Source organism: Sturnira hondurensis, unplaced genomic scaffold, assembly GCF_014824575.4.
Source record: "Sturnira hondurensis isolate 20B ecotype Veracruz unplaced genomic scaffold, ASM1482457v3 Scaffold0022258, whole genome shotgun sequence".
NCBI classification, from domain to species: Eukaryota; Metazoa; Chordata; class Mammalia; order Chiroptera; family Phyllostomidae; genus Sturnira; species Sturnira hondurensis.
The window spans coordinates 1,868,678-1,896,485 of NW_028094889.1; the positions used below are offsets into that span (position 1 = coordinate 1,868,678).

Sequence of the window (27,808 nt, forward strand, 5' to 3'; positions counted from 1 at the left end):
AACGTTAACTGCTGCTGTTATTAGGGATTCAGTTGCCTTTCCACAGCACTAGTAGAACGCCGCTCCAGAATATTGGCGGAATCATGCTTATAGGCAAGACTGTTTCCTAAATTAGCAACATCCTGCACAAGGGCAAGCAATTCAAGACACACCTGAATTATAATCAATGCTTCACACTGAATTAAAATTTGTTCTCTTGTAGAGTAACTATCCTATCCACCCCATATATGTTCCATTTCTACAAACATGCATGAGGCAAAAAGCACCTCCTGAGTTATATAAGGGAGGTTTTGTTTCTGGTATTAGGTACAAGATTCCTATTTATGACATAAATCTTCCACCCTCTAGTATTTATTCAATGTACAAGGCTCATTTAGACATTGTAACTGACTCTGTCGACACCCTACTCCTCCAACCTCTTCAGTGATGCTTGCCCTCTTTTCTAATTTCCAGCACCTCCATTTCTTTGCCTCTAGCCCCTCTAGTGGGATAATTCTCACACAGTCTGCCAGCAGTACTAAGCTCCAGATGCCCACAACAGTACCTTGCTTGATAATGACCCCCCAATTGGCTGCTATCCCTTCCCTGGCTTGCTTGCCCACTTCACACACTCCCAGAAGATGTTCTCAGGGCATGCTTCTGCCTGAGGAATTCAAAGGCAAACAATAAACTGTAAACAGAGGCGAAATCTTCAAAAACTGAATATCACATATTTCACTTCTTTCAACCTACTTGAAATATTAAATAAACAAGAGGACGGTTTTACACATTAATGTAAAAAAGTATTAGGAATTAAATGGTGTGACTACACAGTCCTGAGCAGGTATGTGTTAGAATCTCCTGAGAGACAACTGCCAGAACAGCACCAGCTATAAAAGAGATTTATTGGAGGAAGCACCAGTGAAGGATAAAGGCAAGAAAGCAGATGTCGAGAAGAGCTTTAAGGCAATGATGCAGGCCTGAGGACTATGAAAGGGAAAGGGAAAGGGAAAGGGAAAGGGAAAGGGAAAGGGAAAGGAACAGGAAAAGGAAAAGGAAAAGGAAAGAGGGCTGGGTAGTTAGCAGCTCAGACTGCAGTGCAGCTCTATTACTGGCCAGACAGATTGTAACTTTTCCATTTAAAGTCACCCCAGAGCAGTTCAGAGTGACTGTGTCGCACAACCCTGGCATATTCAGTCAATGGTTGAGACCATGAGAAACATGACCCCATTACAAACAACCGTGGATCCTGAAGGATGGCAGTTCAGGCCACCAATCAGTCAACTATGCTCCTTGCAACAGAAGATCTGAACACACACTTCCAGAGCTGCACCACAAGGAATGATGCTGCAAACTGAAATTATCTCAGAAACTTCAATAACGTATGTAGAGAAAACCTTCCTCTTCTCCAATGTTTCTCCTCTTCTCCTCTTCCTCATCAATATGTACTACTGTTCTGCCTGTCTATAAACTTCATACACTGTAGTACCAAACCATACATATTCTTCAGCCAACTGGCTTACTTCCTGTGTATTGCCCACAATGAAAATTACAGCTCTCTACTATATAAATATTCCATAATTTGTGTATAGTCATATAAAATTGGGTTATTTTACAGAGTTTTTCTCTTGTAAACAATGCTATAATAAACATATTCTTGTGAAAACTGCGAGCAACGGCTTTCAAAATCTTTTGGCCAAGCACTGAGGTAAAAAATACATTGCATAATGTGATCCAACACAAATACTAATAAATCTAATTTCAAATCAAGCTTCATAAAATTATTCTTATTAACTACTAAACATTCTAATGTGATCTATTTTATTCCAGTATGTTTTTTAAAGTCATGAATCAGTTATAGCAGCCACTAAATGGGCCACAAGCTACATTTTCAAAAAAATCAAGAATATTTACCTAAGAACAGAATTGTGGGGTCAGAAAGTGTGAACACTTCAGCTTTTCTAGAACTTATCAAATATTAGACATTGTCAAACTTATTTTTTTCTTGTGTGGTAATCAGATATATATGTAATATCTCATTTTTTTTTTGCAGTTCTCATACCACTAGTGAGACTGAGCACCTTTTCACATGCTTGTTAGCCACTGAGGTTTTCCTTTTCTATTTTTGAGCAAATTTTCAAATGGACTATTTGTCATTTTCTTAATGATTTGTAGTAGTTCTCAAAATATGTTCAATATTACTGTATAATATCCTGTTAGTGACCCAAAGATTTGCAAATATTTATTCACAAAAATATAAGCACCCCTGTGTTCACTGCAGCATTATTCACGGTGGCCAAGATACAGAAACAACCAGTGTCCTTTGATAGATTATTGGATAAAGAAAATGCGGTATGTATCTACAACAAAACACTACTCAGCTATTAGAGAAGATGAAATACTGCCATTTGCAACAATATGGATATATCCTCAGAATTATCAAGCTAAGCGAAGCCAGAAAGAAAAGTTAAACATATGATTTCACTCATGTGGAATATAAAACTGAGAGCAACAAATGAACAAGAAAAACAAACAAAAACTCACAGACAGGTAACAGTTTACCGTTTACCAGAGGAAAAAGGGTAGAGGGATAGTAAAGAGTAAGGGAGTTATATATATGGTAATGGAGAACTGTGACTTTGGGTTATGGGCACGCAATGCAATATATAGATCATGTATTATAGAACTGTACACCTTAAACGTATATAATCTTATTAACCAGTATGTCACTCCAATAAATTTAATTAAAAAAGAATGCTAACTTGTTTTTGTTTTATAAATCTATTTTATTGATCATGCTTGTACAGTTGTCCCATTTTTTTCTTTCCTTCATTCCCCTCCACCCTGTACCTCTTTGCACTGTCAGTCCCCACCTCAGTTGCTGGCCATGGGCCATGCATATAAGTTGGCTTCTCCACTTCCCATACTACTCCTAACCTCCCTGTCTATTTCATACCTATCATTTATCCTTCTTATTCCCTGTATTCCCTGTACCTTTTCCTCCATTCTCCCCACCCACCTGCTGATAACCCTCCATGTGATCTCTATTTCTCTGAATCTGTTCCTGTTCTAGATGTTTGCTTAATTTGTCTTTGGTTTTCATTTTTTTTTTTTTAGGTTCAGTTGTTGACAGTTGAGTTTGCTGTTATTTTACTGTTCACAATTTTGATCTTCTTTTTCTTAGATAAGTCCCTTGAACATTTCATACAATAATGGCTTGGTGATGATGAACTCCTTTAACTGGACCTTATCTGGGAAACACTTTAAATGCCCTTCTATTCTAAAAAATAGCTTTGCTGGATAGAGTAATCTTGGATGTAGGTCTTTGCATTTCATGACATTGAATACTTCTTTCCAGCCCCTTCTTGCCTGCAAGGTTTCTTTGGAGAAACAGCTGACAGTCTTATGGGAACTCTTTTGTAGGTAACTGTCTCCTTTTCTCTTTCCATTTTTAAGATCCTCTCCTTATCTTTCATCTTGGGTAAAGTAATGATGATGTGCCTCAGTGTGTGCTTCCTTGGGTCCAACTTCTTCAGGACTCTCTGAGCTTCTTGGACTTGCTGGAAGTCTATTTCCTTTGCAGACTGGGGAAGTTCTCCTTCATTATGTTTTCAGGTAAGTTTTCAACTTCTTGCTCTTCCTCTTCTCCTTCTGATAACCCTATGATTCCAACGTTAAAATGTTTAAAGTTGTCCCAGAAGTTCCTAAGCCTCTCCTCATTTTTTTGAATTGTTTCTTCATTCTGTTCTGGTTGAATGTTTATTTCTTCTTTCTGCTCCAAACCATTGATTTGAGTCCCAGTTTTTTTTCCCTCCACTGCTGGTTCCCTGTACATTTTCCTTTATTTCACTTTTCATAGCCTTCACTTCCTCCTGTATTTTGTGACCACACTCAACCATTTCTGTGAGTATCCTGATAACCAGTATTTTGAACTGTGCATCTGATAGGTTAGCTATCTCTTCACTGCTTAGTTTTATTTTTCTGGAGCTTTGATCTGTTCTTTCAATTGGACTTCTTTTTTGGCTTCAGTGTACTTGTTTTGCAGTAAGGGGTGGAGCCTTAGCTATTTGCCAGGGCAGGACAAACCACATCACTGCCTTGTGGCTCTGTTGTGGGGGGAGGGTCCGAGAGGGAACAATGCCACTTTTTCTGCTATCCCCCAGCTTTCAGTCATTTCTCCTGCTACCCACAAGCAAATTGGGCCCTTCTTGTGCTGATTCCTGGGTCAGAGGGTTTGTGTACATTCTAGGACCCTGTGGTCTCTCCAATGAACTACTCTGTGAATCTGGGGGTTTATTCTGCTGCCTCAACCCCCAGAATTTTTTTCAGTCAGAGATTCTGAGGATTTATTTCCCATGCCAGAACTGTGGGTTACATGGTCTATCTCGGTTTATCTGCATGCAAATGGAGGACCGCCTGCTCCACCAGCTGCCATCTTGCCCACGCCAGTCCTCCAGCCACCACCTTGCCAGGAGTCCTCTCCACCCCGGCTGTCCATCTCCACCCCTCTTACTGGTCTGGATGAATGTTTCTTTTTTAACTGCTTGGTTGTCAGACTTCCATAAAAGTAAATTTTCTGGCAGTTCTGGTTATTTTTTGCTTTAAAATTTGTTGTCGTCCTTTTCTTGGTTTGTGAGGAAGCAAACTATATCCACCTACGCCTCCATCTTGGCCGTAAGTAGAATGCTAATCCCTAAATAACATATAATATATATTACTTTTCAATATTAAATGGTGTTTATTGGGTATTTATATTCCATTAATATTCTCTTCTTCTAATGGTTTCTATTATCAAATATTTATATCAGATAAATATTTTATACCAGTTTTGAAATACACAATAGTGCTATGATATACTGTTTTATGATAATAAACCATAGATTTATGGTTAAAAATAAAAATAAACATTTGAAATGCAAGCAATGTATGTATTTCATTCAAAATTCAAAATTGCATATACGGTTAATATAGTAAAACTAGTTTTCTACAATTGCAGAAATAGTCTATATAAATTCATGTTCTTTCCATTTTCTACACAATTATTCTATATCTTTTTTCATCATCTAACAAGGTATTTTGAGGAATATTCCATGAGCATATAAACCAACATCATTCTTGTACTTAAAATTTTTTATCAATTTTATTGAATTATAATTTAAGTACACTAAACCACACATATTTAAAGTATTCAATTTGATCAGTTTTGATATGTGTACACTCCTCTGAAATGATTACCATAATCAAGATAATAAATATTTCCAACATCACCAGAACTTTCCTCACGTTCCACTGTAATCCATTCCTCTTTTGATCCTCATCCCCAGTCAACCATTGACCTGCTTTCTGTCACTATAGAATCATTTGCACTTTTAAGAGTTTTATATAACTAGATTTATACAGTGTACACTCTGCCTCATTCATTTTAAGAGCCTGAAGCTAAACTGTGATGGTTAAGTCATTTGGACCTTGACTTTCACATAAGGGGTAACCATAAAAAGTGTTTCAGTAAGTTAGTGATAAGGTCATAATTTTTATTAAGATAAATCTAATAAAAAGACATAATCTAAGAAATGTTATGAAGCAACTGAAACAATACAGACAATAGGTGAAAGGGCTGATTTAAGACAGAAGTTCTCAGGATGCTATAGTTTAGAAGCCAAATCTACATGACTTGATAATGAAATAGATTCAGACAGTAAAAAAGGAAAAAAAAAAGAAGCCATTAACTAAGACCAAAAAAACACTCAAAGAGGATGAGCTTGCGTTTAAAGGAAAAGAAAAGATATGGCTTAGCAGTAATTTTAAAATACACACAAAGATGTCAATAGGCAACTGAAAACTGATATGGAATTCAGGACAGCATCTGGTTTAGAGAAAGATTTACCAGTAACACTACTGTAATTAGGCAGACCAGAAATCCAGAAGGATCTTTCCTACAATATAGGAATGCCTCTCAGTGTCTGCTTGGAGAAATCCATTTTTTGAGTCACTCTTCAATGCCAATGCAATATGTGATGCCTTAATATATAAATTTATTAAAAGAAACAAGTGTACTTAATGAGGAAATACATGGAAGAAGTCCTTTTTAAATAACAAAGCAAGCCTAGGTCATCTCTTTTCTATGACCGTACCTTTCAAAGTTCTGCCCCTTTGCATGCCTCTTCCAACTTGAGAAAGCAGTCAACGTAGATTCTGAGGCATTTAGCCAACACCAAGTACTTTCACAGCAAGGTTTCCATCATAGCTGCCACATTTACTACATATGTAATTTTATTACAGTCACATCACTTATCTTTTCTAACAGTCTTCTTGTCTTAAAATTAGTTATAACATCACAAGATTGCTTTAAGGTTCAAATGGAAAATATACTACTTTCACCCGAATGCTGAAACTAATCACATCTTGAAACCTAATCCTCAAAGTGGTGGTATTTGGAGATAGGATCTTTGAGGGAAAACCTCATGAATGAAATCAGTGCCTTATGAAAAGGCCCCAGAGAGATCCCTCACTTCTTCCAACCATGTGAAAACAGTGAAAAGACAGTCTTCTATGAACCAGAAAGCAGGCCCAGACCAGACATTGTCTCTGCTAACGCGTAGATCATGAAACTTCCAGCCTCCAGAACTGTGTAAATTTAATTTATGTAGTTTACATCACCTAGTCTATGGTATTTTGTTATAGCTGCTTGAATGTACTAATACATATACATAGAGCAATTAGTACAATATAAAGCCTAGTATATGTTCAAATGATTTATTTCTCTTTCTTTTAATCCTTACCCCCAAGGATGTGTTATTAATCTTAAAGAGAAACGAAGGCAGGGAGAGAAAGAGAGAGAGAAAAACATCGATCAGTTCCTCTCATATGTGCCCTGACCAGGAATCAAACCCACAAACTTTTTGGTGCATGGGGCCATGCTCCAACCAACTGAACCACCCTGCCAGGGCTCAAGTGATTTCTCTTTTTCTCCTTTAAGAGAAAAGCCATTGACTGCTATATTCTTGTTTTATTTCAAAATTACAAAATAAATATAATGAAGAAAATAAGCTTCTCCAATAACCCCACCACCAAGAGATACATTATTTACATTTTGACGAACAGCAGATGCTTGCCATTCATTTCTTATAACTATATATATTTGGTATTCAAAAGTTACCCTAAAAAGTCTGTGTCATACTGTAACTTGTAATCTTAACAAGGTACAGATGTGAACTGCAAGTACTAAAAAGGCTGTGTGCAACAGTTTCTCAGTCAGCTAGTGAACCCGGCACCCACCCAGCATCTCCACCCATGTAGCAGTATCTTCTTTCTTACAGTTGTGGTTCTTTCTTACAGTTCAGATTATTTATAGCAGCTTTCAAAGGATAACTAAGTACTTGGTTCACAGACTATTTCCCAAAAAAACAAGCCAAGAAACAAATGAAAAGTCCTCAGAAACTGCCCTGCCTGGTGTGGTTCAGTGTAGATTGAGTGCCAGCCTGTGAACCAAACAGGTTGCCAGTTAGACTCCCAGTTAGGGCACATGCTTGGGTTGTGGGCCAAGTCCCCAGTGGGAAGCAACCCCACACTGATGTTTCTCCCCTTCTCTTTCTCCCTTCCTTTCCCTCTCTCTAAAAATAAATAAAATATATATTTTTAAAAACTCCTCAGAAACTGAATTTCCTGATGAGAATATTGAAGTTTCTGACCAGAGTGAAATACTAAATTTTTATTTAGTGACGGCAATAATCTATGATGAGAACAAATCCATCATTTTTCTTTTCAAAACAAGAAAACGGAATTCCTGAAGCTAACTTTACTGAAGATTTTACCTTATCACTATAGAACTGGCTAATGAAATACCAAATCGAGCTTAAACTTATAAAGACAAGTAACCTGAGATGTGAAGCTACACATAGGAAACCCACCTTCCTTAGCAGAAATAAACTACTTTAAAAAGCCAGGAACATGGTCCTGGCCAAGTGGCTCAGTTGGTTGCAGCGTCGACCCATATACCAAAGGCTGCAGTTTCAATTCCCAGTCAGAGCACATATCTAGGCTGTAGGTTGGATCCCCAATCAGGGCACTTACAGGAGTCAACCGATCAATGTTTCTCTCTCTCTCCCTCTTTCCCTCTTTCCCCCTCCCATCCCCTCAAATCACTAAACATATCCTAGGGTGAGGTTTAAAAAAAAAGCCAGGAACATGAAGAAACAGGTAGTTCAACCACTGAAGCAACAACCACAATAAATAAATACTGAGAAAAAATTTTAAGAAGCATGTTTTCAGTACAACGTGACAATAAGAAAGTAAGACCATGCTATCATAAATGCCTTTTCTTTCACACTGAAAAAGTTTACAGAAGTAAAGTCGGCTAGTCCAGTTCACATAATTAAAGTTCAACAGAAACTTTTAAGTCATGACGCATTTCCTGGTAAGGCTAGAGGTGATGCATTCCATTGGTATTCTGGTAGCAGTCTCATGGCTCAGAGCGGTTCTTTGGGACCTGAGTGGAGATTTAAATGCATGTACAGGATGGCACTTTGCCTTCTTCATAGGCAGTCTTTCATAAACATTTTTGTATTCTCAACAATAAGAAGTCCTCAAAAACATGTATGTTAATAACAGAAAAAATTCTAAAATACCGTATAGCTTTTTTCATTTTTCGTAATGGTGATATAAACATAAAATTTTAACCATATTAATCATTTTTAGGTGTACACTTGAGTGGCATTAAGCGCACTCATAATGTTGTATAACTACCTTCATTATCCATTTCTACAACTTACTTTTTCATTTCTGTAACTTTTTTTCATCACCCCAAACTCTGTACACACTTAAGAAATAACTCCCCTTACTTTTCAGCATCAAGTAATCTCTATTCTACCTTCTGGCTCTCTGAATTTACCTATTCTAGGTACTGCATATATGTTGCATTATACAGTATTTGTCCCTCTGTGTCTGGGTTATCTTACTTAGCATAACATTTTGAAGGTTCATCCACATTGTAGCAGGTAGCAGAACTTCCACTCCTTTGTAAGCCTGAATAATAATCCATTATGTGCAGATATACATATATATATGTATACATATGTTACACATTTATATATACATATACAGGGTGGGGCAAAAGTAGGCTTACATATGTGAAAGTTTATTATTGTATTATTATTTATAATTGTATTATTTTTCATACAAACAACTGTACACCTACTTTTGCCCCAGCCTGTATACACAAACACACGCATTTTCTGTGTATCCATTCATGTTGATGGCCTTTGTGTTGTTTCCACCCACCAGCCATTGTAAATAATGCCACTATGAACATCAATGTACAAGTATGTGTTTGAGTCCCTGCTTTCAGATCTGTTGAGTATATCCAGAAGTAGAATTGCTGAATCATATGGTAATCCTATGTTAATTTTTTTGAGAAACTGCCAAACTGTTTTCTATAGTGGTTATGCCATTTTGTATTGCTACCAACAATGCCCAAGGGTTCCAATTTATCCACATCCTCAACATTTTTCCCCATTTATAGATCTCAGCCATCCTAATGGGTGTGAGGTGGTATCTCACTGTTGTTTTGATATGCATCTCCCTAATGATCAATGATGATGAAGAGCATCTTTTCACTTGTGTGACTGCACAAGATCAGGAAGGTGGCTGAGACAGAATAATAGGTACTGGATTTAACCTCCCTTCTGAAACAAATGAAAAAGGGAAAGAAAAGAAGCCAGACAAAATACATGAAACAATGGTTCTCAAGAAACTAGGTGTCAGGCAAGAATAACAATAACCCCTTAAGGTCAGGAAACAAAAAACTGAGTTCTACAATTGTCCCACCTTATTTTCTTGAGAGGATTTCCGAACCACTCTGTAGAGGGGAAAACTGAGGTGAAGCCCAGTAGGTTCCCTGAGTTGAAGAGAGAGCTCAGAGACCAGGCGGACCAAAGTAGCTCGAGTTCCTAAGACAGAGTACAAGAAAAAAAAGAACTGCACAGAGAACCCGGCATACTCCCTTCAAGGGAGTATGATCAGCAGAGTACTGATCAGCATGTGCATGTAAAGAAACTATCGTAGGCCAGGGAAAGAACCAGTCAGAAGCCCAGAGTTTACAGAGGGTCAGAAAACAGTACCTGTTCCAGCCAGCCAGAATGGAAAAGCTCCTAATTCAAAGTATTACACAGAATACTCAAGATCTTCCTTCAGCAGTGGGACATAAGAGTGAGCACTTCCTGAGACCCACCTAACAAATCCCAAAGCAACAACCAAAAGGATAAAAGTGTTTCAAAGTAACTGTATCCCAGAACAAAGCCCCAAAATATAAGAAGTTTTTTTAAATCCAGCTCCCAACAACATAAAATTCACAGTCTGTATCCACTCACAGATTTCTAGGCATGCAAAGCAGCAAAAAAATACAACCTATAGTGAAAAGAACTATCAACCAATAGTAATAAATACAGAAATGACACATGATATATTTACAGCAAAAGCCATTAAAACTATTATAAATATACTTATTTGTTCATAATGTAGAGAAAATATGACCATGGTAAGAAGAGACATGAACAACATAAGATTCATATCAAATTTTTAGAGGTGACAAATATACTAAATAGTACAAACAGCAGTTAGACACTGAAGGAAAAAAAGGTTACTAAACCAGAAGATACACAGAAGCCATTCAAAATAAAACAGAGGAAAAAATGATTCATAACATAACTAACCAGCCTAATTAATATACATATCAATTGAGAGTCCCCAAAGGAAAGAAAAAGGCAAAACACTTTCCAAATGTGATGAAAACTTTAAACCCATATGAATACAGTTAACATAGCAGACCTGGGATAGGTATCTTTTGAAAGCCTACCTGTAATGCTGATCCTTGTCTACCTCTGGGAACCTCCACTTTAGGAGGCTTTCCATCATTCCCTAAGTGGTAAGAGTGGCTCCCTATGCTGAAACTGTGCAAACAATAGGGCTTATGCTGACTACCTGTTTCCTTCTTGAAATCTGAAATGCTGGTACCTACTGGGCAGTGCCTACTTTACTAGCCACTGATAAAACTCTGGGCACTGAGTCACGAATATTGTCTCCAGCCAGACAACAGTTTACACATGTTATCAAAACTCACTGCTGGAGCAATTAGGCATATCTGTGTGACTTCCCTCAAAAAGGACTCTTGGAAGAGAATCTCCCCGACCACAACTAGGCAAATCACAATCAAAATCTTAAAATATCAAGAGTGATACTAGCTTCAGGCTTCTTCAATTTTCTTTTCTTTTTTTAATCCTCACCCAAACACATGTTTTTTGATTTTTTTTTTAAGAGAGAGGGGAGAAGTGGGGGAAAGAGGAAGAGAAACAAAGATGTGAGAAACATCTACTGGTTGCCTCTCGCATGCGCCCCAATGGGGACTAAGCCAGCAACCTGGGTATGTCCCCTGACTGGGCAATTGAACCAGCAATTTTTCGGTTTACAGGATAATACTCCAACCAACAGAAACAGCCAGGGTGCTTCAGGTTCCTGAAAGCAATTCTGGAACTAGAAAACAATGAAGGCTTCAAAATTCTGAAGAAAAATTTTTTTCAACATAAAATTTTACACAAATCTTCAATCATGTATTAAAGGAGATAAATGCATCTTCTGACATGCCAAGTCTCACAAAATTATCTTTCACAAATCCTTTCTTGAAAGCTTCTGGAAGATGTACTCAGAATGACTGAGAAAACCAGGAAAGAGGCAGACATAGAATCCAGGATAATGATGCTCCAAATAGGAGGAGGTAAAAGGAATTCCCAAAAAGAGAATGAAAGGAGACCTAAGGATGGCAACATCCACAAAGCAGAGAGGATGTTGAGTTCAAACTGGAGCAGTTAGAAGGTTGTGGGAAAGAGTACTCCAAGACAATGAAACTGATAAAATGCCAGCTATGTCTAAAAATTTTAACAGGAGGGCTGTGCAAAGGTGAAAACATTAAACTATGTAAACGAAACACCAAAATAAATAACTGTAAGGAAAATAAAGAGTTGTGAAGGAAAAGTAATCATAATTAATATTTGCCTTAGTTACAAATAGTATTTATTCACAAGTATGTAACGTTGAGTACTAATCTAACCAAACCATGATATATCTGCTCTGAAAGAATGGAGGGATGGGAAAAGTTCAATGGGTAGTAGGTTGTGGGCAGTGGGTGAAAAGAGAACTCTGTATTTATCCATATTTAGAAGTACATTATAAGCATGTTATCTAGAGATAAGGAGATAAAGAACAAAAGAATCCACTAACAGTCAAAAGTTGTTATCCTTGAGGAAGGAGTAAAAAACCACCAAAAAGCTATGATTAATAAACACCATAAAAATAATAGAAATTCTGAAACAATCATTCTTACCTTAGGAAGTTCAGAAACACTCTCTTCACTTTTCAAAGAATGACTGCTTGCGCGAGAAGCCGAGTCTGATATTTCCACAGCACTTTCGCCATCTTCAAATTCACTGTATTCATTAGTGTTTTCCCTGTCACTGTCACTGTCCCAGTCAACACACTGTAGTTCATCTAGAAAATACAATTATAAACTCAATTTTATATAAGCTAAATACAATTTAAACCCAACTTTATTAATTTTTAAGTCAATGTGTTCTATTCTCAGTAGTTAAAAAAGATCCATGTTGTTCAATAACTTAAATATGTATTAAAAACAATGAAAAGTATATTTCTACTGCTCTTCTCGCTAGCCATCCTATTCCTCTGAACTCTTACCCAACACCAGTTCTCAGGTAACTACTTTTATTAGTTGTTTTGCATCCTTCCAGAGTTTCTCCAGCCTGTTAAAGCTGTTAATTTTGTCCTTTCTGATGCTTTTTTATTTAACATAACTGACAGGTTTTTCCACATCAGTAAATACTAAGCACCTTCATTCTTTTCTGCAATATAGTATTCCACTGCATAGTTGACCCACAGTTTATTTAATCAGTCCTCCATTAATAAAGATTTTCTCAGATTTTCACCCAAAAAATTTTATTGATTTCTCATCAGTAATGAAACAAAGTAAATTTATAGTTTACTTCGTGAGAATTATTATTTAGATTAATACTTCTGCAAAATTTTTATTTGAAAGTTATATTATGTTCATATATCAAGTAACCAAATATACTGACTCTAATTTGCTATGCTTAAAAAGATGAATAATTAGGGGTAAATTATTCTCTGAGGTATGGCATATAACCTAACTGTAACCTGCATTACAAGGATCTGTGAGTACTCCTTCACAGCTGCTTCAGCCACTAGAGAGCTAGGAAGATATCCTGGCCCTAGTTCAGAGGTTTGATAGTAACAATCTCACTTCCATACAGAAATAATATTAAAAATAAAAAATTTACTAGCTTTAATACCTGAAGGTAATTCAAAACAAAACAAAACTTTTAAGCTAATTTTTTTAATTAGCTTAAAAAAATTTAAGCTAAAGTTAAAAGTATAAGATAAAGTAAACAAAAAATAAGTCTTCTTTAATTGGATACTGTTGTTCCAGAAGATGAGGTAGAAGCCCACTATAACAATTACAAAAACTGGAGGTCAGAGAGATCTTAGAAAAGCAGTGTATGATGGCAATTATTTCCCATATCTTACATCTCACTCACTCATGAAAGCTAGACAAAGAAATGCCTAAGAAATTCTCCAAACTGAGCTATCACATCAGGAAGCCACGGAGAGCCAGAGGAAGAGCACAAGTGCTCTCAGAGCTCCTGCCACTACAGCCAGTATGGTACATTTTTGTAGCATTCATTCATTCAACAAAATCAGTGCCTACTAAGGGCCTATGGTGCCATTCTAAACAACAAAATACACATACACACAGAAGAGAATACGGAACACTGCTCCCAACTTGGACAAGTCCACAGAGAACACTACTTCTACTACAATGTGATTAGCACTGTAAAATGATCTACTACATCCAAGGCTAACGAGACTGTTCACTTGGTCACAATAATTTTATGAAACAGGAAAGACAACTGCTGTTAGACTAAAATTTCAATTATCACAGGGGAGAAAACTGGGTTTCCAAAAGGTTAAGCATTTTCCCAAAGTTACATTTTAAAAAAATCAAGAGGAAAGAAACTTTTAAAGAGAAAATGATTCTGTCAATTTTAAGTCAGGGCTCTTCCCTCTCAACTCTAATTCTGGGCCTTAAAGCCCCAAGACTCTAATCCAATACAGCTGGAAGAAGGCCTGGGAATATTGTTTTTAAAGCTCACCTAGTAATTCTGATAAGAAGCCAGGTCCAATAACCACCAGAACAGTGTTGAAGAACACAGCAATAAAGTTAGACACTCCTGGCTCAGAATATTAATTGGCACATTTATTATGTGACTCTGGGCAAGTGACTTGACTTTTCTTAAATCCCAATTTTCTTCTATAAAATAAGGATACTTAGCTCATAGCATGTAGTAGATAACAGAGGAAATAACATACATAATAACCGGCCAAGTATCTGAGATAAAACAAGAACTTGGCCTGGTTGGTGTAGCTCAGTGGATTGAGCACAGGCCTGTGAACCACATGATCAAGGTTTGATTCCCAGTCAGGCCACATGCCTGGGTTGCAGGCCAGTTCCCAGCAGGGGACTCACAAGAAGCAACCATACATTGATATTTCTCTCCTTCTCTCCTTCCCTTTCTCTCTAAAGACAAATAAATAAAATCTTTAAAAAAACAAGAACTTGATAAATAATAATTAAAGGTAAAAACCAGAAAGTAATAAAGGAAGGGGAGAGAGGGAAGGGGAAAGGAAGAGAGAAGAAAAAGCTAGATACACAATTGTGCTCCCATTTTAATTCAGATATAATTCATATCTCACTATTCATCCATAAAAGCATGTATTTCTTAACAATGAAATTATGTTCTGAGATGTGTAAAGACAAACCAAGTTTCATAACAATGAATTTCATTTAATATGGTTAAAATATCAATATTTAGCTTATGTACAAGGTCTATCCAGAAGGTAGCCGGCTATGTTATATGAAAAAGAGACATTTATTGAAAAAAGACACAAGATACAAAAAACATTGTACATAGGACAATGACCTCACACAGTCCCCTTCAAAGTCGACATCTTGGGACCTCACACGGTTCTAATTACCATCAGCTGCCCTGTCACATTTTCCTGTATCTCATCAATGTCTGAAAATTCTTCCCTTTCAATGGTGATTTTAGTTTTGGGAAAAGCCAGAAGTCGCAGGGCACCAAATCTGGGCTATAGGGGGGCTGAGTCGCCTGGGGGATATGACGTTTTGCCAAAAAACTCTGCATGAGATGATGTGACATGTGAATGGGTGCATTGTCGTGATGAAGCTGCCAATCATCAGTTGCCCATAGCTGCAGCCTTCTGAATCATCTAAATAGTTTCCATGTAGGAATGTTCAAGCTTAGTGAAAAATCTGATGCGGATTCATTGCTCTACTTGCTCAGTCATTTTGAATGTGATGGCCACACAGTATACACACTCACTCAATGGCGTATACCACCTGCACTGACTAGCAAGTGAAGTTGTCATTATTCACACAAGTGCATTCCATTCCACTCTCCTTGGCTGCAAGGTTAAATTGATGCTGCATAAACCATTCTTGTTGTATTAACAAAGGCTGGTCCTTTTCTAGAGAGACCTCATATAACCTTAAAAAACCACTTCAGCCCTGGCCCATGTGGCTCAGTTGGTCTGGCATCACCCTGCAAACTGAAAAGTCACTGGTCTGACTCCTGGTCAGGGCACATGCCTGGGTTGCAGATTCGGCCCCCCAGTGTGGTCACATGAAAAAGACAACCAATCAATGCTTCTCTCTCACACCGATGTCTCTCTCTCTCTCTCTCTCTCTTTCTTCCTCCCTTTCCCTCTCTAGCATCAAAAAAAATTTTTTTAAGAAATCACTTCACCTGGCTATTACTAAAATGTCAACTAGTAGTTACCAGATGTCATACAAAGTGGCCAAGAGAAAGTAATCACCTTTTAAAGGAGATGTCTGTACAAAGGTAAGGTTGAGTAACTAAGTAACTAAATAATGTAACCTGTTAAAGTAAGAGTTAAAAAAAGTCAAAGTTTATTCTGAAAGCATAAAAACTTTTATGTATCTTCAATGAGCTACACAATGGGGGACCCAAAACAAAAACGGAATCATCTTCTGGAGATGGGCCCTTTGTAGTACAGGCTTCCCCCAGTAGGAGAGTGTTCAAGGAACCCATCTGTGTACCAGCTGGCATTGTTATGAGAGGCTGCGTTCAGCTTCAGTGAACTTTTTTTTGAAAACTTGTTCAACATATTTGCCTATTTAATGATGGGTGATTTATAACTGTACCTATCCACACTGTGCTGAGTGTTCAGCATTTTTTGACCAAATACAGCATGACCCCCCCGCCCCACCCTCCCTATTCATCCAGTCTCTCCCTGAGAAACTTCTTTTTGTTTTGCCAGATAAAAAAAGTCCTCAAAGGGAAATGTTTTATCAATGTGGAAGCGTTGAAGCAAAAAAAAAAAAAAAAAGAAGCACCAAAAGGCATCAAAAATCGACAAGTTCAAAAACTCTTTTGAGCAGTGGAAAAAATGTGTCAATAGGTGTATTACAACAAATGGAGAGTAATTTGAAGGTGACTGAAATTTAAACATGTAAGAATAAATACACAGTTTTTATACATAAATTGCAGGGTTGTTTTGGGTACCCCCTTATGTATTTTAAAATTTGTATAATAACATGATTTCCATAATTTTAAGTCTGTGGTTTCCAACTGGGGGCTAATTTGTATTCTAGGGGACATCTGACCACATCTGAAGACATTTTTGGTTGCCATGACCAGACCTGGAAATGCTGTTCTTACCTAGTGGACAGAAGCCAGAGATACTGTTAAACACCCTACAATGCACAGGAAAGCTCTCCCAAACAAAAAAATTACCTGGCCCCAAAGGGCAACATGTCATGGCTGAGAAATCCTGTTTTAACTCACAAAAGCAGGACATAATATTGAATATAAAATGCCATCAGAACAGAAGCTTGTTAGTAAGTTATACTTCTACCACACATTGGTTGCCATAGTATTTATCCAAAACAAGTTACAAGGAGGCAGGTGAGAAAACTGGCTTTGTCATCGAGAAATCCAAAGTGGAATCCAAACCAATTCTCACCATGTCCAAACATAAGTTGTTAACTATAAAAGTACTCCTGGTAATACCTATCTCTTACAGCTATTATAAGAAATATTAAATGAGAAAATATTTCTAAAGGGCTTAGCCTAGAGGCTGGGACTCAGTAAGATCATACATAATGAATGCTAAGTATCAGAAAAGGAATGTAATTCTTTTCCAATATTGAACCCAAAACAATAAAAACTGGATTTCTTACACAATTATCAAGTTACCCATCTTCTGGACATAAAACTCCTGGTATAAAACTTGTCTATTCTAGAACTATGAGCATTACTTCTCTGTCATTTAAAAAGTGTTTTAGGGAGGGAGAGGGAAGGGTTGGGTGGGTGGGCTGGGATGGGAGTAAAAGACAGAAAACTGTACTTGAACAACAATTAAAATTTAAAAAAATTATTATTTAAAAAAAAGTGTTTTACCTTCACCTGATTCATCACTTCCACTGGAACTCCAAGTTATTTCCGTAAGCTCACTGGTACTCTTAGATGTAACTGTTTCTGTTAAAGAAAAAGAAAAAATATATTAAAAATCAATCACCTAATATAGTTATCAGAATGAGATTTAATGCATGTCTCTTTGACAAAGTTACAAATAACACACATTCTGATGCCAGTGGGGACAATGTCTTATGTCAAATCTCCCTGCCTAAAACTGTATGTGCAACCAGGGTAAGATGCTTTAAATTGAAGCCCTATTACAAGAAGAAAAAGAAGTAGAACTGTTTGAAATAAGTTATAAAAGACAAGAAAAATGACTGGAGCACAAAAAGATAACAGTGAAATAATTATGGACTATCTAATGTCCTAGAATAATTCCTAAAACAAAACAAAACGACACCCAAAACAAATCACAAACTACAAAACCAGAACTTACGTATAATAGAAACACTTCTGTGCACCTGCTCTGCTGTATTAAGAACAATGGTAACAGGAGTACACTTAAGACTCTTAACAGAAAAACTTTAAACTTATTTTAAGATAATAGAACATATAGTTGTAACAGAGAAATTCTTTGTATTCTTTCCCGAGTTCCTCAGTTGATAATATTTTATAAAACTATACTTTACAACCAAAATATTGATACTAATACCATCGAGATATAGACAAGTTCTCCTGCCAGGATACCTTCTATTACTTTAATTTTTAAATCATATTTTCAAGTACAGCTTACATTCAATATTATATTAGTATCAAGTGTACAGAGTAGTGGTTAGACAATAATGTAATTTATGAAGTGATCCTCCAGATAATTCCAGTACCCTACATAGTTACAACATTATTGACTATATTCCCTATACTATACATCCCTATTTTATAACTACCTATTTGTACTTCCCAATTCCTTCACCTTTTCTACCCAGGCCATTTCCTCTTCTGCCTGCCAAACACCAGCTTGTCTCTACATTTATGAGTCTGTTTCTATTTTTTTCATTTATTTTGTTCTTAGATTCCACATATAAGTAAAATCATATGGTACTTGTCCTTCTCTGTCAGACTTGTTTCATTTACTATAAACCTCTAGCTCCATCCATGTTGTCTCAAATGGGAGGATTTAATTCTTTTCATAACCGAGTTAACAACAGCACACTACATATTAGTACCACATCTTCTTCATTCACTCTGGTGATGGGGACTTGCATAGCTTCCATGTCATGGCTACTGTAAATAACGCTGCAATAAACATAAGGACAACAGTGCCCTAGGTCCATGCATGAGGAGGACTCAACACCGGGACACTGGCGACTGTCCCTCTAGCCCTCACCTGGAAGCCATACAACTCAGTCTCTCTTTGTATGACTCTGGCGCACACATAGCTGTTTTTCTATTCATGTTCATAATTAACCTAAAATGCCAGCATTACTAAAATTGTTTATCCTTCAAAATATAAAATTAAAAATAAACTGTTCAGAACATAAGAATCTGTATTGATTTAAATAGCTAATAAAATTAAGCTATGCAGTTGCTTGCAAAAACACATCATCAATCTTTCATTATCGAAAAGTAAATTACAAAGGAGGTGGATGCCTACCTACTACTGAATGTGTCTCCCTAAAATTCACACGTTGAAACCTAATCCCCAACATGATGGTTTTAAGAGGTGAGATCTTTGAGGGCTCTGCTCTCATGAACAGAATTACTGTCCTTTAAAAAAAAAGCCCCAGAGAGATCCCTGGCCCTTTCTGCTACGTGATAAGGCAACAAGGTGCTGTCTCTGCACCTTGTACTGAACTTCCACCCTCCAAGATTGTGAGAAATAAAATTTCTGCTATTTATAAATCACACAGTCAATGGTATTTTTGTCAACAGCCTGAAAGGGCTAAGGAAGGAAATTAACACTATTCTTGTGATTGTATAACAAATTCATGGAATTAATAACCCTATGAATTCTAGGCACTTGACTGTATAATTTATATAGGTAAAACCACGACAAGGAATTTATTAGTCAGTAAACCATTTTATTTGCTGAAAAGGGTTATTCTTGAAATCATGTCCCATTCCAGTGAAACTCCAGGAGGGACAGCAGCCAGACTGTAGGAATACTTACTGCACATGTGTACACGTTTCTGGGTGTGCGCTATGTGCCAGGCACTATGTTAGCACCTGATGTTATGGGTCTAACACCAAAATTTATTCATATATTAAATTTAACACCCAACATCTTAAAATAAGACCTTATTTGGAGAGAGGGTCTTCACAGAGTTAATCAAGTTCAAGTTGAGGTCTTTAGGATGGTCTATAATGATAGTTATCATTATAAAAAGAAGTAATTTAAACACAGAATTAGACATTTAGAAAGGAATGACAACATGAAAAGATACATGGAGAAGATAGCCATCTATAAGCCAAGAAAAGACACTTAGGGAAGATCAAAGGAACCAACCCTATCAATACCTTCACTTTGGACTTCTAGCCTCCAAAACTGTCAGATATTGAGTTTCTGTTGTTGAAACCACACACTTTGAGATATTTTATTATGGCAGCCTTAGCAAACTAATATACCTAAGGATATAAAGTTAACCCATAAAGGATATAAAGGGCAGACCCATAACAGAGAAGGGTCTGCCCTTAAGAAAGCCATGGTCCAACAAGGAGAAAACCAGCTCAACATAAATCTTAAAAATTTAGTAATGCATCTCAAAGATCAGATTTCTGACCTCAGTAACAAAATTTTTGCAGGGTATCTCAGGAAAAAAATAAACATTAGTTCTTGTTTACTTCATAGTTTCATTTTGTTTGGTAAATACATTTTTAAAAGTTCTGCCTTTTTTATCACTATCACTACGTACAAAGTTTCCAGACCCCTTTAAGTTTTTATCTTCTTCCATCTTCCTTGAACATTCTGGCAAAAAATCCTTTGCTAACATCCATATGCTTTCTTCTCTCACCTCTTCCCACCTTCTCTACTTCCTCCCCGCCTTCTTTAGTCTTCTCTGATTCACAGTCCTTACAGATGAAAAAACAGAGACATGGAGACACATCTCTGCCTTTTTTGCACTTTGCAAAAGTACATTCTCCCACTTGACTCCCAGCTCTGATAAAAATACTACTTTTACACCCTAAAATTTCTGTTAATAGCCTGCCTTTCATACTTTAGATGCTACCATTTTTCAAGTGAGCCAGTTCAAAGAAATGCCTTGAATCTCTTTTTCTATCAGTTTCTATTTGTAAGCTTTTGTTAAATTAACAAAATTATCTTGCTTTCACAAGCTGCTTATGCTGTAAATAAAGTAATTACACACAGATACAAGCTCTTCTAGCCTTTCAGAATACACTGAATATTCTACAGAGTAGAAAGTACAGCACAGTAGGTCAAATGCTGGGTTGGTCAGAAAGTCCAGTTAGTTTTTTCTGTAAAATAAAAGATATATTTTTCATTTTCACAAATAACTTTATTGATTTGGATATTTTGAGTATGTTGGCTATCTCCCACATGGTAGAACACTGGTTATTCTCAATTAATGTCTCAACTCAATAGCTATCAATTTCAACTGGTCTACCCAACCGACATCCAGCAAGAAATCTCCAGCATAAAACTTTACAAACCACTTTCAACATGTTTGATCAGTCACATCACCTTCTCCATACACTGCACAAATATTTTTGGTTTTCAGCTGTGTTTTTACCGTTCTTGAAATAATAAGGCATAATATGTTGAAATGTTGCATATTTTCTTCCATCTTCAATACTAAGATGGCTACATAAAAATTCACCAATTCTTGTACATTTTCTTTAAATGCATGCTGTTATGACAGATGTCACAATATAATCTAACACAACTGTTCCAAATGAAATTAAAGACAACTAAACCTACTAGAGCCATCTAAGGGAAAAAACAAACAAAATTTTTGGACACTCAATTTATACTGGCATGAGAAAATCAATTCCAAAAGATCCTTTGTAGTGAGATAAAAGGCAGCAGACAGGAAATCAATTCCAAAAAATCCTTCTGTAATTAGATGAAAGGCAGCAGAAAGGATCCTTTTGTAATTAGATAAAAGTCAAATCCAAGTTTAATTTAACTATACTTAAAATGTCCAGAGAAAGGTTTGTCACATCTATGAAATATTGTTTTCTACATACAATATATTATGATACTTTAGAAATCAGAATTAACTGACCTTTGAAAAATCGCAGCATTTGGCACTGATAAGAAAAGTTAAATTCTGCAGGCCCATTAGAAGATTATGGCATTACAAAAATATGTGTGACAGTTTATTTTATAATACAGAATTTTAGGAATTTTTAAAGATTTGAGAAAATTTATTTTCACTTGCAAAAAAGAACCCTCTTAAATGTTAGTGAAATAATAGTATAGCCCAAAGTGTTTAGTCTCTTATTCACAGTTTTCCCACTCTGCAGAGCTGTGACCAGGCTCCAGATAGTTCTTTTTGCCATCAGGCATAATAGCAATTGAGCCAGGCATCTTTATTACTTTTTATTTTTAAGTTCACAATAATCCAATAAGGCACACATTCTTAGTCCCATTTTCCAGATGCAGAAACTGATGCTCGGCATGTTTAGCTTGCTTCCCAAGATCACAGAGTCAGGACACAGTCAGCATACTATGTGCCAAATGAGATCCCTTAAGACTCAAGCCCCCAGTCTCCCTACTCGCCAACAGTGTAACTGAGCCAGCAGAGTCAAGGCTGCTTGATGCCCCAGCCCTCCTCTTTCTTACTAACTAAAATTGTATTACAGTAGCAACACACATTTTAAAAAATCTTTAATTTTACTGAGGTCTCCTTAGTGGAGATAGCCAAACGTAACAGGTTCTGGCCAAAACTAGAGGTCCTGGAGAAGAAATTTCTAAATCTTCAGGTTCCATGCTCCTCCTGAGAACTGGGCCTGAAGAATTCAGCTTCCACCTCACAGCCACAAAGACAGACCCCATACTAACACTGCAGAACTCAGAAAGAACACCATTTTTTCAAACGCTCCAACAGAAACTCTATTTGAAACTCCAATAGAAAGCTTTTCCTAATTTGCCAGGTAAGAATTTCATTGCCTTAAGTAGTGTAAGTCATAATTTTATTTTGCAAATCAGAGTTTTTTTTAAACCTTGGAGCTATGATCCTGAGCTAATAATCTACCAGGCTCTGTGGATAACAGCGAGTCCAAAAAGGGCACACACAAAACTTCAATAATTACCTATAGAAAGCAGGAAAAATGGGGTAGATAGCGACAAAGGTGAGAGAATTCTGAAAAAAAAATACCTTATTACATTATTTGAACATTTTTAACATGAATATGTAATCTATTCAAACTATGTAAATAACAGTTTAAAAGAAAGCATATAAATCATAGAGAATATACTATCCTTATACCTTTTCTATCAAGAAATCAACAAAATATTACCTTTTTTGGGACTGGAGAATAATTCAAGGTGTTTTTCTGTAATAGTCTTCTTTTCAGCTGCTAATGACTGTAGGCAGATAATAATAATAATAATAATAATAATAATAAAATAACAACAACAACAAGGTAGTAATTTATGTGGTCAGGTCTAAAAACCAACAGTAATTAGTAAAATATTCAAAACCTTAACTATACCCTCCTTAACAAGTTCTCTGTTTTCCTTTATTTATATTTACCAGTAATTATTCCCAAAGCATACATTCTTCATATACTTATAAATTTTTCCTGAATCTAAACAGAAAGCTGTCTAACATTTAGCTTATAATAGTATTCCTCCATATTGTATTTTCGAGTTACATTTACAAAAATTAATCACAATATCTCACTGCCAATAAATTCTGAATATATATGCATTTCATAAATATACTTCTTATAAAGAAGAAGATGCTCAGTGTTCTTCTGAGAACATTCTTCTCAGAAAATTCTCAGTAGGTATCATTCGTATACAAACAAAGAAGTATAAAGGTTCTGCATGATATAAATAGGTGAATACTAACTTGCCACAGTTATTAAAGGAATTCAATAATGAGGGAAAACCCTGGCTGGTGTAGCTCAGTGGTTTGAGCACAGGCTGTGAATGAAAGGGTCACTAATCAATTCCCAGTCAGGGCACAGGCCTGGGTTGCAGGCCAGGTCCCCAGTGGGGACCACATGAGAGGCAACCATACGCTGATATTTCTCTCCCTCTCTTTCTCCCTCCCTTCCCCTCTCTCTAAAAATACATAAATAAAATCTTTTAAAAAATGAGGGGGAGAAAGTACAGTAATATACTGATGATAGTGTCCTAAAAGAAAATAAGAAAGGGAATTAAAAGAAATATAATTACAGTGGCCTAAACACTTAGATTCTAAACAATTTTACAACTACTTTACCGGAGTCCCAGAGGTATCCCGAAATCCTTCTTCACACCTGAGCCATGCTTCTGAGAGGGAAGCAGCTGCCCCCACTGTCCTGAGGCCTGCTCTTCTGAACTTCAATGGACTATCTCCTGGAAAGGATGGGTATTCCAGATCCAAATTTCTCTTTCTCTGTAGAGATAATTTGTAAAGAAAAAAAAAATCAACTTCATTAAATTGACAATTAACAATATGGCAATCCAGGAATGGCAGCAATGAAGGCACAGTTTTTATTTTTATTTTATCTTTTTGTTTAATCTTCATTGTATTTTTCCACTACTATTTAGTGCCCTTATGACCACCCCTCCTGGAAACAATCACCACACTGTTGTCCATGTCCATGAGTCCTTTTTCCTTTTTGCACAATCCATCCACCCTCTCACTTCATCCCCCCTCAACTAGCTGTCATCCTGCTAGTTTTTAAATGTCTCTGAATCCCCACGTAAAGAAAGAATAATGAGGTAACAAAACCAAAAGTGCTTGGAAAACAATTTCAACCAATCGAGGAAGTCAAAATACAAGTAGGTGAGGATCAACAAGCAACCCTCCAAACTCATGCATGGCCTCATATCTCAAAGGCAAGAAGCTGAGAGAAGCAAGGGAGCAAAGGAGCACCTGAGCGCACAGACATCTGGTGTTCACTAGTGAGTGAAGCAGGCCATCTGAGAATGGTACCTCAAAAAGGGTGAGGGCAGGGGCTCCGCCCAAGATCCAAGGGGCGAAGAAGTCTAGGGCACTTAAAAACCAGTCAGCTAGGACTACCTCCCCAGAAAGAGCCCAACATTAAGGAGAGAATTGTTGGGAGTGGAATCTGTTCCGCAGCAAAGGATGACAAAGACTACACAAAAAGTCCAAACTGAGTGGTGGAAGGGAACAAAGCCAAGAAATATCTAAACAGCAAATAAACAAGAGAACATATTTTTGCAAACTACAAAAACAACAGAAGTTATAAAAGCTATCTTGAACTCTGCCTCCTAAAAATTCAGAAAAACTGTAAAACAAAAATAAGCAACAGAATGGGATCAGAGACAAATCCCAAAGTTATTATTAGAAAGAAACAAAAAAGCAAAATATTATCCCAATACAGAAAGCACAGAAAGACATGCCCATCAAACAGAAAGAAAAACTGTAACCTACTACAGTAGGTCTTTGCATAACATGTTAGATTCAATATCATGTCATTATAATGTTTGAGAGGAAAAAGATCAACTCTTGGCTGGAGGCCACTGCTGCAGGCTCTCCCCATGTCTGTGAGGGTTTTCTTGGGGGGGTCCAGTTTCCACCCACATCCCAAAGATGTGCACGCAACCTGAGTGGCGAGTCTGAATGTCCCAGTTTGGGTGACCATGGGTGTATGAGTTTGCCCCTGTGATCGAAGGGTGTTCTGTGCAGAGTGGGTTCCTGCTCGGTGCTCTGACCTTCAGAGATAGACTCTTGTTTTTATTAATCTTTCTTAAATTACATATAATGTACATTAATTTCAATGTTTAAGATTAGAAGACTTGAGTCTTTATGTGGAAGTCTGGTGATGTTTTCATAACCAGAAATAGGCCACTCTTATTTCTATCAAATAGCCTGTGGTAAAACTGGCTTTCTTATGTACCATTTTATTTAAAGTTGAAGTTTTTAGGAACCTGTTGGCAATGTTAAGTGACGCCTACTGTATTTCAAAGCAAAGTAAGGTATTCAGATTACCAAAATGTTACCAAACTGAAGCAATTTGTTGACTGGGCTGTTTTATTCAAGAATGAGATGTGGTTGTCATTAGGCAGTTTTATTTACTCACAGCAAGTAAAGGAGACAGGGGATCCACATCCAAATCTCCCTCTTCCCAAAGGGAGGCATAGCCCCTGCTTATACATACTGTGTGATCAGTTACAAACTGATTTCTTCTTTGCAGTTGCTTAATGAAAAATACTGTGCTACATTTTAACATTTAGCAAGAATAGCAGTTACTAAGAACCATTCAGACCTTGATACTTCTGTCCTATTTAACAAAAACTCAGAAATGAAATGACAAAACTTAAGAAGTACAATAAAAACTTTAAAAAATCATCCCATACTTCCCTATACACTTTAAAAATTTGTATGTTAGGATGTATTTGGGTTTTTTTGCCTCAAAGACTATCTTTGAATACTTTTAATTGTTCTAACTATGATTTTGTACATTTGGATAAAACACATTACTCCTTAGAACAATCCTGAAGCAGAATAAAAATGAATGAAAGCTGAGTGTCTTGATATTTAGCAACTTGCTGGGTCTTCTTCATGTTAAGTTACTTGCTAGTCAGTGGTAGAGCTGGATCAAGATTTTAATTCTAGCATCTTATCAATAAAATCATGGGCAGAAATTATGCATTAAAAAATCACTTCGAGAAAAACAAAAGGACTAAATCAGAAGGAACTCAAGAACAAGCAGATATCACAGATAATATCTTAAGAGAAACAGAGGTAATAAGAAGGAAATTTTAAAGTTTACCCTCCAAAGAAGAGAAAAAGGATTCAAGAGAAATAGGGTGATCAAGTCTCTCTTGGGACTCAGCATACAGAAAACAGAAATCCCTGAAGAGGAAAACCAAAGCAATGGGAAAGAACAAATATTAGAAAGTACAATTTCAAAAACCTTTACTGAAATTTTTTTAAAAAAGAAATTATATATTGAAGCATACCCATTCCAGAAATATCAACCCAGAAGCAATTAAAAAAAAAGATATAGTCTAGTAAATAGACTTAAAATAAAAATAACTTACAAGTGAATAAAAAATACATTATCATTTGCCCTGCATGGTGTAGCTCAGTGGATTAAGCGTGTGCCTGCAAACCAAAGGATTGCGGTTCGATTCCCAATCAGGGCACATGCCTGGGTTGCAGGTCAGTTCCCAGCAGGGGACCCAAAAGAGGCAACCATACATTGATACTGATATTTCTCTCCTTGTCTCCTTCCCTTCCCCTCTAAAGATAAATAAATAAAATCTTTAAAAAATATATTATTATCAAATGTTGACAGCAATGCTTTATACCAAAAGAAAATAGAGTAACATATTTAGGATACTCAAAGGAAGAAAATGCAAGCAAAGGAGTTTATATCCAGCAACACTGATAACACTGACTTATGTTCCAAGCATTTTGTTTACAAATGTCTGCAACAGACATGTATTCATTTCATAAGTTTTTAAATTTTCATTTTACGGAATATTTTACATTTGCAGTGGGAATCAAATTAAGGTCCACTACTATGAGTTGATCACCAAATCATAAATAAAACCCCTCAATATCATGTAGATTTTAAAAAAATCAGTCATGACACGGATGGTATTTTAACGTATAATAGCCATAAGCATATTCCTCCCATGTAGGGAATTTCTATGGTAGGAGCAGGTCTATGGGAGGTATCTGTAGTTTCTACCTTCTTGTTGTAGACCACTCTGCCTGGTTTTAGAAATTGTATCTCTACCCCTTGTGGCTACGGGCGAGAGACAACCTCTGGAATGTGAGCCGCTGGAGACAAAGTTTGTCTCTGGTAGCAAACACTGCCTCAGTTCCTCTCCCTGCCCCTAAAGCTTGGTCCTGAGTCAATGATGGGTAAGACCCCTCACAGCGGGGGGCAACCTAAGCCAGACTGGATCACTTGGGAGGCCTTCATGGAAGAAGGGGGGGGCGGGGGGGCATGGCGGTGTGCTGCTGCAACAAAGAGCAATGGACTCTCACTGCTAACCACCCCCCCACCCCCCCCTTTGTCAAAGCCCAAGTCCCCATGTTCTCTGGGAGAGGTGCTTCTGCTAAGAGTGCTTTCATTCATATGATAAGGATCCGAGAGGAAATGAGTATGTCCCCCAAAATTTCTACAACTCTTCC

At 36.8% G+C, this 27,808-nt stretch overlaps 1 protein-coding gene across 1 annotated transcript in view; it reads right to left on the bottom strand.

Moving 5' to 3' along the window:
- The window catches only part of SPIDR (scaffold protein involved in DNA repair), a 387,966-nt gene that overhangs the window by 353,438 nt on the left and 6,720 nt on the right, over positions 1-27,808 (bottom strand). The window contains exons 2-5 of the mRNA XM_037035383.1: positions 23,930-24,085; positions 22,998-23,064; positions 17,562-17,639; positions 12,350-12,513 (exon numbers count right to left, since the gene is read on the bottom strand). Of these exons, the coding sequence (XP_036891278.1) occupies positions 12,350-12,513; positions 17,562-17,639; positions 22,998-23,064; positions 23,930-24,085 (465 nt within the window). The remainder of the gene's footprint in view (positions 1-12,349; positions 12,514-17,561; positions 17,640-22,997; positions 23,065-23,929; positions 24,086-27,808) is intronic.